This window comes from Rhineura floridana, chromosome 6 (assembly GCF_030035675.1).
Source record: "Rhineura floridana isolate rRhiFlo1 chromosome 6, rRhiFlo1.hap2, whole genome shotgun sequence".
Classification (NCBI taxonomy): domain Eukaryota; kingdom Metazoa; phylum Chordata; class Lepidosauria; order Squamata; family Rhineuridae; genus Rhineura; species Rhineura floridana.
Genome location: NC_084485.1, coordinates 42453344 through 42466810, shown reverse-complemented (window position 1 = coordinate 42466810; position 13467 = coordinate 42453344). Strand labels below are relative to the sequence as shown.

Sequence of the window (13467 nt, the reverse complement as noted above, 5' to 3'; positions counted from 1 at the left end):
GAGGAGTTGTTTTTTAAATGAAAGTATACTAATCACTGCCACTCTTTTGTTATCTTGGCTAATTGAGTTTGTCAGGGCAAGCAATTTAAAATAGAGGGGGATTGCTGAAGTCTTTTCTGAGCCCTGCCTTCTGTCACATGACTCTTGTCCAGGGTAGCAAGGACCCTTCCTTGGATCTTCCTCTCTGACATGACACCAGTAGGGGGGAAAGGCACATCCTACTGACAAGTGGCTGTAACATGGGAAAGTGCCCTTGGTCACATCCTGAAAATGTAAAACAAACTTCAGGTGGGTCTTGGATCTTCTCTTTTTCAGGATTCTCTTATCAGATATCTGAGGAAGTGCCTATCCATACATGAAATCCTCTTGGAATGTGTTGTCGTTGTTTTTCAATAATAAAAGGCACACAGGAGTTAACAGATCAACCTGATTAGGAGATCCTCCCTTATCTCCTAACTGTATTCCTTAGCTTTTATATTTTTGCATGATCTGTGATAGTATAGGCTTCTTTGGTCTTAGCAAAAACCCTAACTCAAAAGATAGAAAGCAACCCATTTATCTCACTTTTGTCCCAATAACTAAACACAGGCAACAGCTGTTGGTTTCTGCTGGTTTCTTTGTAAAACTGTGCTGCCAGCCACTTTGATGCTGAAGACAAATGAGAGGATTATTTGAGATATCGGAGCGTGTGTGCTGTTGTGGTGGTAGTAGCAGCTTAGAATATTTGGAAATGTATCCTGGGCAGATCTGATACCAAACCTAAAATAATTCTTATTTCTATTTTAGCTGACCTTTGTTGAGAATTACATTCTTTGCAGTGTCTGATCAAGAATGAATATTCCTTGCACTCCTAAAAGTCCTTTTTGAAAACAGAAACAAAGAGCTGTAAACTTTACTGCCCATAATGAACCAGCTGCCTGTTAGTCCATCTAGCTTAGTATTGTTTACACTGACTGGCAGCTGTTCCCCATGGTTTCAAACAGGAAGCCTTCCCTGGAAATTCCTGGGATCTTCTGTGTGCAAGACATGTTTTGTTACACTAAAGCTATGGCAATTCCTCCCAAAGCAGGGGCAAAAAGGGGGTGCTTAGTTTTTCTTATGCCCACCAATTTTTGCCTGCAAGTTCCTCCTCTTGAGGTAGTTTTCTCCCCAGCTGGGCTTGCTTACAGTCTCGGATTCTAGCTGGGAAGAGAAAAAATGGCCAAGAGAGCATTTGCACGAAAGAATCAACAGGTAGGGGAAGAGGTAAGCACCCCTTCCAACAGTTCTCCCCTGTGTATGTTCACTGCCCTGTGTTTGAGGGAAATGCTACCAATGACTGAGAGTAGCATAGGCTGTGAAATACGTAAATCTAGCTTTTGTCCTTGAGCTCAAGGAGGATGGAAAAAATGATGGAAAGTTCCCCCCCCCATAAATAGTATGCAATGTATGTATCGTATGCCACAACTGGTTGACTCCTTACTATAGTGTGCCTTTATCTACTAATAAATATTAGCATAGTGTGAACGTAATCACTTATCATAGTACGTAAACATATTGATAGTGATGGATGAATAAGATGAAAACTTAAAACAAAGATGAGAAAAATAAAAGGAAATGGCTTCTTCTTGCATCTCTTCTCCCCCCCCCCCCAGTCTTCTGGACATGCCCTTTGAAAGTGAGCTGAATTTTATGGTGTCCTAAAGTGATGAACGACAGCTGGTATAGCACAGTGGGGAGGAGAGCCTGGCTAGGAATCCAGAGTCTGTGAGTTCAAATCCCCGCTTTTCTCCTGGGTGTCAAAGGCCAGCTAAAGATCACCCCCACAGTGAGTGGCTCAGGGCTTATGTGCCCTGCCACCTGTGCAGCCGTGGGCAAGCTGCATAGTCCCAAGGAGCCCAGTTGCCCCTCAGCTGGCATTTGCAGACAATGAAGAGGCTGGCTTGTGTAGCTGTGGCAAGCTGAGCAGGCCCTAGCCAGCTGTGGAGGACTAGCCTCAGAGGGAGACAATGGTAAACCCCCTCTGAATACCGCCTACTATGAAATCCTGGGATCGACTTGAAGGCAGTCCATTTCCATTTCCAAAGTGATGAACAGGCTTGCATATCAGGAACATAGGAAGCTAGCTGCCTTATACCAAGTTGGACCACTGGTCCATCTAGAACAGTATTGTTTACATCAGGGATGCGCTCCAGATGTCTACCACCAGATAACTAAAACCTAGAAGAGGCACTGCCTGTCAGGGTAGAGTGGAGAAGGTGAACCTGTGGCTGACTGGGGGCAATAGGAGCCCATCAACATCTGGAGGGACACAAGCTCCCCATTCCTGGCCTACACTAACTGGCAGTGGCTCTTCAGAGTTTCAGACAGGAGACTTTTCCTAGGCTTACCTGGAGATGCCAAAAGCTGAATTGGGGACAACTTCCTTCATGCAAAGCCATATGCCCTAGTGCAGCAATGGACGGAGAGTAGATCCGGATCTACTGGTAGAACACTGGATAGTTTCCACCAGTAGATCTGGTAGATATATGATCTATATGTGTAGATGGATGTATAGATGTTTAAATATTTTGTTAATGTGAGCTGACGGGGTTTTCTTTCCATTTCTTTCCCCCTTTTTTCTTAATGAAATCACAATTTTAAAAAATCACTGGATGGTTTGCAGTAGATCCATAAGGACTTATGATACCCATTTTTTAAACAACAACAATTTTCTCCCCTTCAGTTTTTCCCTGAGTGGTATAGTAGGATAATTTGAGACTCTGGATTTAACAGTCTTCTGGGAATGGGAGTGGGGGAGGTCTTTAGATCGGGGTGGACAGAGTTCAGGCTTGTGGGATCTACTTTGTTTTTTACTGGGACCCTGAGATCCACCAACCAGAGTGGTGCAAAAGATACGCACTTACAATGAAAGAATTTTGAGCTCAGGAATTTGTTTGGAGTACCAGAGCTGAACTGAGTTCACAGTCCTTCCACATAAACATCTCCTTCTGGTTACCCCACCCCTCAGCCTTCTTTTTATTAGTATAATTTGGGGCAGGAGGCAGCATTTCACTTTGTTACTATAATCTACTTCCAATCACCCAGAAGTGTACCAGTAGATCCTAATCTACCTTCTCCTCTCCCCTTTATAGATAGTAAATGTGTTTTAGATGGTGATGTGCATTACTTCAAAGCAAGGCATCCTCCTGTGCATTTTGCTGTGCTAGGGCCCTGGGCTACCACTGTTTTTTCTAAATTAGGTAGTGGGAGCACCTCGGACAGCTCCTTGAAAGTTTGGACTAAAACCTGGAGTGGATTCACTGCCCCACTACATCGGAGCCACCAGTCTCCACTGAAATTAGATAGCTGAAATGAAGAAAACTTGGTGGGAAATCTAGAGTGGATCTGAATGTGAAAGGGCTGTGAGCTCAGTGCCAGAACTGAAGTTCAATTCTTGGACTGAGCAAGGAGCAACCCTGCCCCTTGATTTTCATTGTGTGTCTGATAGAAAACCAAGCAGATCCCACTGTGCTGGAGTTTGCCTATCCCGGATCAATTGCATGAGGAAGGCAGACCCCAGCAGCTGTGAGGTGGGGCAGGAAGCTATGCAAGGCATTCACCACTAGGAATACACTAGCAGTGAAGACTCTGCTCAACCCTGAAACTCTTGTCTGTTATGAAATGACTGAATGATGCTAACGTTGCCCCTGTCTTGGATGATACTTGGAAAATGATGGGGAACCTCAGGGTTCAAATGAGGCCCTCTGGGCCTCTTTACCTGTCCCTTACAACAACTCTTCTCTGGCTACATCCCCCACCAGCCCTCTTTTGCACCCTTGAGTGATTTTGTCTGCCTGGAACATGCCCTTTAACTCTGATAATGCCTCTTATTTGCATGGATGGAGGATAGAGGGCTGTACGAGTGTGTGTACCCCTTTTTGCCTTTGGCCTTGCCTAGCACTGGCATGTGGCCCTTGGAATGTTGTACAGAAGGGAAAGTGGCCCTTGGACTGAAAAAGGTTCCCCAATTAGAGTGTTGCTGCATTGTCATCTTGCATTAAAAAAAAGCATTTGTAAACCAATCCTTTCTTTAATTTAAGTCAGCTGATGTGTGCTTTCCCTTATTTTTCTTTGGCAGTTCCTGAATTTCTGGACCAAACAAGACACTCTTGACCTTGAGAACCCCTCCTTAACTTCCACACCAGTGTGCAGCCAGAAAGTGATAGTGACTACCCCACTACACAGAGACAAGACGCCGTTGCTGCAGAAAAACTCGGTGTAAGTTTTTTCTTCCCATTGTTCTTGCCCCAGCTGGTATCCTGCAGGCAGGAAAGTTCATTGTGATGCCACTGGGCCTAGCAGCTGGTGTGGGAGCGCTTAATCCTGTAGTGGTAGCAATTTGTAGATTTTTATTGATGTTTAATTATAGTGAAATAACAAGGCAGAAATAATATGATACCTATTCACACTTGCTTTAATCTACATTTCCCTGTGTGCAGAGCTACTAGCCAAGAACTAAATAAGAACAGGATGGAAGAATAAAAAATGGAAGAGAAGAAAATTTACATTGGGAGGAGGAGGAGAAATAGGAAGGAGGAGGGAGGGGGCGGGACAGCCGAGAATAAGAAGATGAGTTTGAACTTAAGTATTGCAACAGATCAGCAGACGTCTGTAAATGCAAACATTCAAGTTCCTTGAGGAGGCAACATAAGGGATATTAAAAAAAAGAGAGAGAAAAGATATGCTGTGAAGCATAGGGAAAGTTTTTTATTTTTGTCGTAACAAAATCCCTGAGTGCTTAAGCTGAATAATAGTAACTGCTCAGGATCACTCACTGAGGGTAGAAAGGGGCATCCTAACAACTCTCAACTCCACTGCCTCCTGGCTTGTCCTACATTACAAAGAATTCCAAGAGGAGTGTCGCAGTTTCCTATCACCTAGAAAAGGTTAGCTGAAGAGAGCAGGACTGTGCCTGTTGGCCACATCTCTGATGTAACATGCCCCTCTATCCCTGCCCCCTGACACTGAAGCACTTGGCAGATCATCTGCAAAAGGGGAAACTTTATGCATACAGCTGGTGGTGGGCAGGCTCTTGAGCCATCAGGAACCCTACACAATGGGATGATCTTGACTACATGTGACGTTTGCATGCATGAGGACATGAGCAGGGGGGCGGGGATGGCACCAACAGGGTGTGCAGTGTTGAAGGGTGGGGCCAGCGGGTGCAATCCTGCCCCGTCTACATGTAAAGTTAATGTGTGACTGGCAATGAGTGAATAGGGCTTCTGTGAAAAACTGGAGTATTTGTATTTGACTCAGTGCCCCAATCAGAAACTCCTTAAGGTGTCTTCATACCTCAGTCACTGTCGTCTTCTTCGTCATATTATATTATTATTTTATATTATAATTGTATATTACAGTTTTTTATTTTATTCCTTTATGTCCCACGTTTTCCCCAGAACTGGGACTCAAGGTGGCTTACAAAAATTAAAACTTATACAGTTAAAACATATAAATAAAATACACGGAAGTTATAATTAAAGTGTTATTTAACTATAAAATTAAAACCATTTTAAACACAGCAGTTCACACACACACACAGACACACACACACACACACACAGACACACACACACAGATACAAATCAGTACAAGCAGCACCCTATTTAATAGCCCTTGCAGTCAGTTCCCAAAAGTCTGTTGGAACAGAAAAGTTCCTTAGCTGTTCTTCCAAATTCAACTTTGGGCTGAAAATCCAGAACTCTTTTCCCTCCTCTTGTATACATTCAGATTTGTGACACCTGATCAGAAGTACATGGCAGACAACACACCTCACACACCTACGCCTTTCAAGAATGCTCTGGAGAAGTACGGACCAATGAGGCCTTTGGTATGTATGTGTGTAGCTACTTTGTGGAACTTTCCTATGTTGTGTTCCATTGTGCTTCCAGTGCTAGGATTTCTAGGACCACTCAAGAGATGGACCCAAAACTTAAGGAAAAAGGTCAGCATTCAATACAAATACCCTTATGCTGGTATAGAATGGATTGACACTTCATATACTGCAAAAAGAAAAAAAAGCAGCAGCTTTCTAGATTGTCTCTTAGAATAAACTAATTGTGGCTGGTGGCTCCACATCAGTGGGACAGTGGATCCATTCCAGGTTTTAGTCTGAACTTTCAGAGTTTTCCAAGATATTTCACTGCTATAGCAGCTGCCACTGGAATAAACATGGCCGTTTGGCCTGTATGGTGGTGATCTGTTTCTCATATGTCATGGTGACCTTCTGCCAATCAAATAAATAAGACTGACATTTTATTTTATTTTTCTCTGTTAAGGCATTGCTTGATTTCACTATTCTTAGGTGTCTTTTTCTTAATAGCTATTGATGCTAGATCAGGCAATCTATGTTACAAAGTTATAGGAACTTAATTGGTCCACCTTTTGTCCTTAATGAGGAAGATAAATATTCTGAGGATATTAAGCTCCTGTTGTTTTAAAGCTCTTGCAGTTTTCAGACACATTAGTACTGAGAGGAGCCTGCTCTGTCAGTCTGTTCAGCCTTGGATCTAGCTACTTAAGGGCCCGTTTAGACACAAAGGCCTTTGTGCAGCATCAGAAAGAGCCTTTATATATCTGTGGTGGTGATCTACACAGTGGCAATGATACTGTAAAGGTTCTTGTCCGTGCATCATTGCAATGTGTTTCCACAACGTCAGAATTGCTGCTTCTGCTGTACCTCATGGTATGCTTTAGCACATGGGAGTAAGAGCCTCGTCAAGTATCATAGCAATTGCTGCAGATGGGGAGACATTATGTCTATGTCAGCCCTTAATTTCAAAACTTCAGGGGCCCCAAAGCCTCTGCAAGGCTCTTCTGTTGACCGCTTCCCCAGTCTTCTTGTCAAAGTGACTAAGGGATTTTTGTCTCAAGAGGAGCAGTAAAGGATATAAAAAATGTTATAAAGACTTTTTTTTAAAGGTAACTTAAAGAACACAGGGCATTTAATTAATGTGGTGGCAGTGCTGATGTTTTTTATGTTTTTAGCCTATGTTAAATGTTTACCCAAGCATTCTTAGGGTAGTGCTATTGGTCATGTATAATACAGGTCATTATGGAAAGTCTGGAAGTGTATTTTATGTTGTTTTTATGTGATTTTATTACATACTGTATGTTTTATACTCTTTTTGTACACAGCTTTGGAGTGTCTAAATATTAAGCAACGTATAAGTATTTTAAAATAAATACTTTTTTAGAAATGGGAAGGTATTACCTACCACCTTGTTTTGTCTTGTATTCCAATACTGTGTTAACAGAAATGTTATGTATGTGCATGTATGGGTGTGGATCCCACTTTGGAAATGAGTGGACATGCTCCTTCAGAGTAAGCGTGCTTGTGTATTTAGGGACTGAATACCACTGAGCTTAGATGTAGATACTTCTCTGATGCCCACAACTTCATACTTTGTTTTCTCCTCTTCTGTGTCACTAACCCCAGCCTCAAACACCTAATCTGGAAGAGGATTTGAAAGAAGTACTGCGGAGTGAGGCTGGTATTGAGTTGATCATAGAAGATGATGTGAAACCAGAGAGACAGAAGAGAAAACAGGGTGTAAGTATCTCATTTAGCATAAGCTATTATACAATAGCTATTATACATCTGCAATGAAATGTTGTAAAGTGGTGTGCTTCTGTTTAGGATTCATTGCCCCTTCTCTGGTTTTTCGTACCCCCACCATCCCCCCCAAACCATCAGTCAGCATATAATGGTCGCTGAGCATGCTCAGTCCTCATTGGGCTGTTGTTGTTTTTGTTCCTTCCAAGGGCTGTATCTTCTAAATATTTTTGGTATTTCCACAAATCGTAGGGTTCCTTCAACTACACAAGGGCCAGCACTCAGATAACTGAGATTATTGTTAGTATATATGATCCTGTTAGTTCTTCTTTTAACCTTGCTTGTAACTGTTTGTGTATGCAAGATCATGCCAGGTCATTACTACCTGTGAGACCATTAGAGTACTACAGGAATTTGATGCATTCAGAGCCCTGGGCATTTGCTAAAAGTGTATGCCAACATGCCAAAAGCATGTTGCAGCATCTTTTAAAAACGGATAACAACAGATGGATTGTGGCACAAGAATTTTTGCAGACTACAGCATGGGTGGGCAGAAGATAGATCAGGATCTGCTGGTAGATCTGAGTGATTTTGGAGTAACTCAGCAAGGATTCTGACTTCCAATTGTTTATCAACCTCAACAACAAAGGTGTGTTTTCCCCCTCTTCTAAATTATTTATAAATTAAACTTCCATCCTGCCCTTCCTCCCAGAAGGAGGCCAGAATTGTAAACAAAGAACAAAACACTAAAAACATCTGAAAACATCTCAAAAACAAAACAGATTTAAAACATCTTAAAAAATAAAACATCTTAAAAACATCTTTGTAAAAATCTGTAAAAATATCTCAAAAAGCAATTCTAAAACAGACACACACTGGGATAAGGTCTCTACTTAAAAGGCTTGTTGAAAGCTCAAGGTCTTCAGTAAATGCTGAAAAGATAACAGATATGGTGCCTGTCTAATATTTAAGGAGAGGGAATTACAAAGTGTTGTTGCCACAACACTAAAGTTCCGCTTCCTATGTTGTGCGGAATGGACCTCCTGATAAGATGGGGTCTGTGGGAGGCCCTCATCTGCAGAGTGCAGTGATCCACTGGATATATAAGGGATAAGATGGTCTTTCACATACATTGATGAAATGAAGAAAACTATTTGGGTGGCGTGGAGGTGTGACAGGATTTTGTGTGACAGGATTATGTGCTCAATTCCACTACTTGAAACAAACTCTTGGGCTGAGCATGTGTTCAGAAGCACCTCGCTCTTTAATTTGATGTCCCCCCTCCCCGCCGCTACTACAAAGCCACTATCTTGCACCAGGCTCTAGATGGTGGATCTCTGGTTTCTGGAATTCACTGTCCTGAAATCTGCCTGTCCCTGGACTAGAGGCTCACTTTATCATATCTCTAATCCACAAAAGCATATGGCACAATATGTCGGTCTGCCACAAGACATTCCTTTTATGCTTGATGTAACTGAATGAATTTATTTCGATCAAAGATTAGTACATAAAAAAGCATGAGTAAACAAGATCATATAAAGTACATAAAAACATAAGTGAGTAAAAAGTACAAAATTAAAATCAGTATAAAAGTTCCTATATAAGGTCATTTATCATTGTTTTCCGACATGCAATAGCAGCACAGAAACTAGCCATTCTTAATTGATGTAACAGACTGACATGGCTGCGACTCTGGAATTTGCTAAAAGGGTTGCATGCACGAATTACATCTTGGGCTTGTGTCTTGAACTCTCCCCCCCCCCATGTGTTCTTTTGCGGGCCCTAGAAATCTTTGTTTTCCAGGCCCTTATTGTCCTGGCTCCTGACCAGAGAAGCAGACTTGGGACTCAAAGACTGGGTTTTGCATAAACCTTATTTCAGAAGTCAGTACAGGAATGTAGCATCAAAATATATGAGGATACAGAACATGTGCAAACTGGGCATGGAAGCAGCAACGGAGAGTTGTCTCAATGACCTTACCATGCCCAGACACTCAAAATAAAAGAGAGATGGGCAGGCACTTTACTTGCCTGAGCTAAATCTCACACTTTCCAGTCTTAGAAGTGAGGTGGGGACTTCTGGGAAGAGATGCTGATTTCATTAACTTTAGCCATCTTTTCTCCAGTCTGTGTGACCTTGGAGAAATTATTTCAGGCTCTGACAAACTATCTTCATTTTTATCTCTCTGGAAGAGTCCAGTTGGTTCATTAGAGTATCTGTTCAAAGGCTAAATCTGGGCTGGGTGCCAGTGAGGATTCCTCTCTCTCTCACACACATGTGAAGGGGTGTTACTGATGTTAATAGACTCACTGGGCATGGAGCTGCCAGAGGTTTCTGGAAGCACTTCCCCTGTGATTTCCTTATCCCCCTCTGTAAAATTTACAAACCCTTCTCCCAATCCTGACAAGCATTCTCCATGGGGCCCATGACATTTATAGCAATTCCTCCTTAGTTTAGAGCACTAGCATGAGTGCCCTGGCTATATTTTGTCAATAAGAATCAGTGTAGAAGCTGGCAACTACATTCACCAGCTTTGTACTAACAAATTTGGTTTGATTTGAACTCTGTACTTCCCCAGTCCGGTAGTTATAATAGCTAATGTTGTATTCCTGCCAATTTGTACACCTTTATGGTAAAGGGTTGTAGCTCAGTCGTAGAGCAACTGCTTTGCATGCAGAGGTCCCAAGATCAATCCCTGGCATCTTCAGGTAGGATTGGGAGAGGCCCCTGGCTGAAACTCTGGAGAGCTGCTGCCAGTCAGTGTAGATCAGGGGTGGGGAACCTGTGGCCTTCCAGATGTTGCTGACTACAATTCCCATCAGTCCCAGTGAGCACGGTTGATGGTCAGGGACGATGGGAGTTGCAGTACAGCAGCATCTCGAGGGCTAAAGATTCCCCAGCCCTACTGTGTTAGATGAACCAAAGGACTGACTTATATACGTCAGCTTTCTTTGTTCCTATGTAACTGCTGAGACAGTGGCAGATCCTTGGTGGCTTCTTATGCCCAACGCTGATGTAAAAGGAGTCATCTTGATAGTTCTCAAAAGTGTGCTCAGATGAATTCATTCTCCATAATATAGATGTCCTGTTGGTTAAGCTTTTACGAAGAAAAAAAAAGATAGCGCCACCTTTTAAAATTAGCTGAAGCCATGACTTGACCCTCAAATTGTTGCCTTCTGTTTTGCTTCTTGTTAAAACTTAAATAATAATCTTCTTGTCTTTCCAGCTGCACAGGAGTCCCATTAAGAAGGTCAGGAAATCCCTAGCCTTAGACATTGTGGATGAAGACTTGAAGCTGACGGTTTCCACCACAGCCAAACCTGTTTGCTTCAAAAGATCTCAGGTGAGTCATGATCAGATGAGAAATGGGTGTGGGAAGAATGGATTTATGCTACTGGATAGGTGCTTGCTGAGCATATTAAGCCCAGATATGTGCATGATTTAACCCCCTTCGTTTTAGCAGTGATTCTGTGAGCTATTTACATTCTACTGGCTTGTTTCTGGTGGTTGTTTTTTACTGGCAACTTGAGACTTTTACGTTAATTTTAAAAACAAATGTCTGGTCCTTGTGCTTGTGGCGGTGGGGGAGCTTGAAACAGGCCAAACTATATCAGATGTGGGAGAAATATGAGCAATCTTATGGATGCTTGTGTTATCTTTACCAAAATGCAGCTGCACTGGGCTGCAAATTTGATCATGGAAGTGGGTATTTGGTGTTTGTTCTGTGAGTTTCCCCCTGAATCAACTTCCTTCCCAAAGGAGTGAAGATACGCGGTCCCTGTTTTATTTCACCCTTCTCCCCCCACCCCCAAATAATGCAGGTAGGAAAGCAGCTGCGGGTTGCTGTTGACTGGAAAGAGGGTTGCATTCCCCTTTCTGCACCTGCACTGCTTGAATCAAATTTGCACACACATCCCCCACAGTTGTATTTCAATAAGGAAAAAAAGTTGAGTAAACAGCTCCTGTGTCTTATCTGGTTTGGCTTTTGGATGCCCTTATGTTACAAACCTGGCTGTGGATACACACAGAGGAGGGCTCCTAGCTCACTGGTAGTGTATTTGAATGCAGAAGGCTCTGCACTGAATCCCTGGTAGCAAGTCAGAAGAAAACCACTATATGAGATTTTCAAGAGCTGCTTCAATTCAGAGTAGACAGTACTGGGCTTTGATAGCCCAGATGACTTGTACAAGAACATACAAATCTACCTTATAATAATTCATTTGAAACACTGTTGTGTGAACGAATGCATAGGATCATGCACCACCCATTTCCTGTACGACAGAGCAGAGCTTGGAAAAGTTACTTTTTTTGGACTACAACTCCCATCAGCCCAATCCAGTGGCCAGGCTGGCTGGGGCTGATGGGAGTTGTAGTTCAAAAAAGTAACTTTTCCAAGCTCTGCGACAGAGTTACATTTGTTATAGAACACTTATTGGAAGGATTTCTCCCTCTCTGAGGATTGGTAAGTATGTAGGCAAATACTATGAGAACAAAATACTAAAAGTGTACTGGAAATGTTAATAAAATGTTTCCTTGTGAGGCCACCTTTTGTGCAGGTCATTTCAGCAGGTGCACTTTGGTATAAATAAGTTGTCTGTCCATGTTAATGAATTCTTGGAATTTTAGGGTGTTTTTTTAAAAAAAAAAAAACCCAAAGCAAACACAAATCCCTTATGGCTTTTAAAAATAATTGCTGTGTGTTTGTGCCTCATTAATTCTGATACAATAATTGATGTTTTGCTTGTGCAAAATGGGCTGCAGTTTTGCAGCACTCCAAACTGGAACGCAAAGGCTTCTCATGCCTCCTGTAAAATAGTTAACCTCTGTAGATTTGCAGCCCGCACTGCATTTGGCCTATACTGCTTTTAGCAACTGCGTCATGGCAGCCCGCAGATAGGAGGCTCAGATTGTTCCAGGGAAAATGATGGTGAAAATCTGCTAGATCTTGGGATCACAGGAAGGGGGCCAGCACCAAAAACAGGAGAGGGAAAAATAAAAGAAGCAAGCCTTAAAATGCTACTGAAAGAAAAAAAATACTTAAGAGTTTATTAGGAGCCAAATTGTCAAACAGCAAGTGTGGATTATGTTAGCATCTGCAGCAGAGGTAGCCTGCATCGTGCCTTCCAGGTGTTTTGAACTGCAGCTTCCATTATCTCTGACCATTGGCCATTCTGGCTGGGGCTGATGGGAGTTGCAGTCTGTCATGACCCGGGTCCTGGACCTACAATCCTTCCTGCTCATTCATGCCTAAAATGGGTGACCCCAAAGACACCTGCCTCAGCTTTGGCCCGTTACCTACTGTACCGCAAGCCTCAGTAATCCCACCTCCTCCCTGGGAATGGCTAATGGGTTGAAGGTACCTGTGGGTGTATGTGTAGGTTTTAGCATTTAGAACCTTGTTTGGTAGCGTAGCAAAAACCAAGCATGCATGTGGAATTTAAAACAAACATTTATCATGATTACAATATAAATTATAGAGGTTATATTTGATATAGTCCTAAGCCTAACCTGCCTACCTACCCATGCTAAACCCAACCCACAATAAGACCCAAACCCCATACTATCTACCTCATAAACTTAGCTCTGTTCAACTAACTCCCACAACAACTCTCCTCTCCTCTCCAACTGGCACTTCTTAAGGCCTTTTTAAACCTTTCACTCACTCACACCGCCTTCCCTTGCAAATACTCCAGCCAATGACACTCCACATTCTATTAACCCTAGCCTACCTGAACACAAGTGAACAGAAACAATGTATTTTCATCACAGAGTCCAGCAACACCCTGATGTTGGCTACCCCTGGTGAATCCATATGAGGTGTTGGCCTTGGGTCGAATTTGTTTTGTGTACTTTTGAACTGTGTATATGCATGTATTTTCTCTGAAATAAAT

General features: G+C 42.5%; 1 protein-coding gene across 2 annotated transcripts in view; it reads left to right on the top strand.

Moving 5' to 3' along the window:
• MYBL2 (MYB proto-oncogene like 2) overlaps positions 1–13467 on the top strand; it is a 33673-nt gene that overhangs the window by 13025 nt on the left and 7181 nt on the right. For both annotated transcript variants that reach the window (XM_061631547.1, XM_061631546.1), the window contains exons 9-12: positions 4100–4239; positions 5752–5851; positions 7460–7573; positions 10803–10919. In XM_061631547.1, the coding sequence (XP_061487531.1) occupies positions 4100–4239; positions 5752–5851; positions 7460–7573; positions 10803–10919 (471 nt within the window). The remainder of the gene's footprint in view (positions 1–4099; positions 4240–5751; positions 5852–7459; positions 7574–10802; positions 10920–13467) is intronic.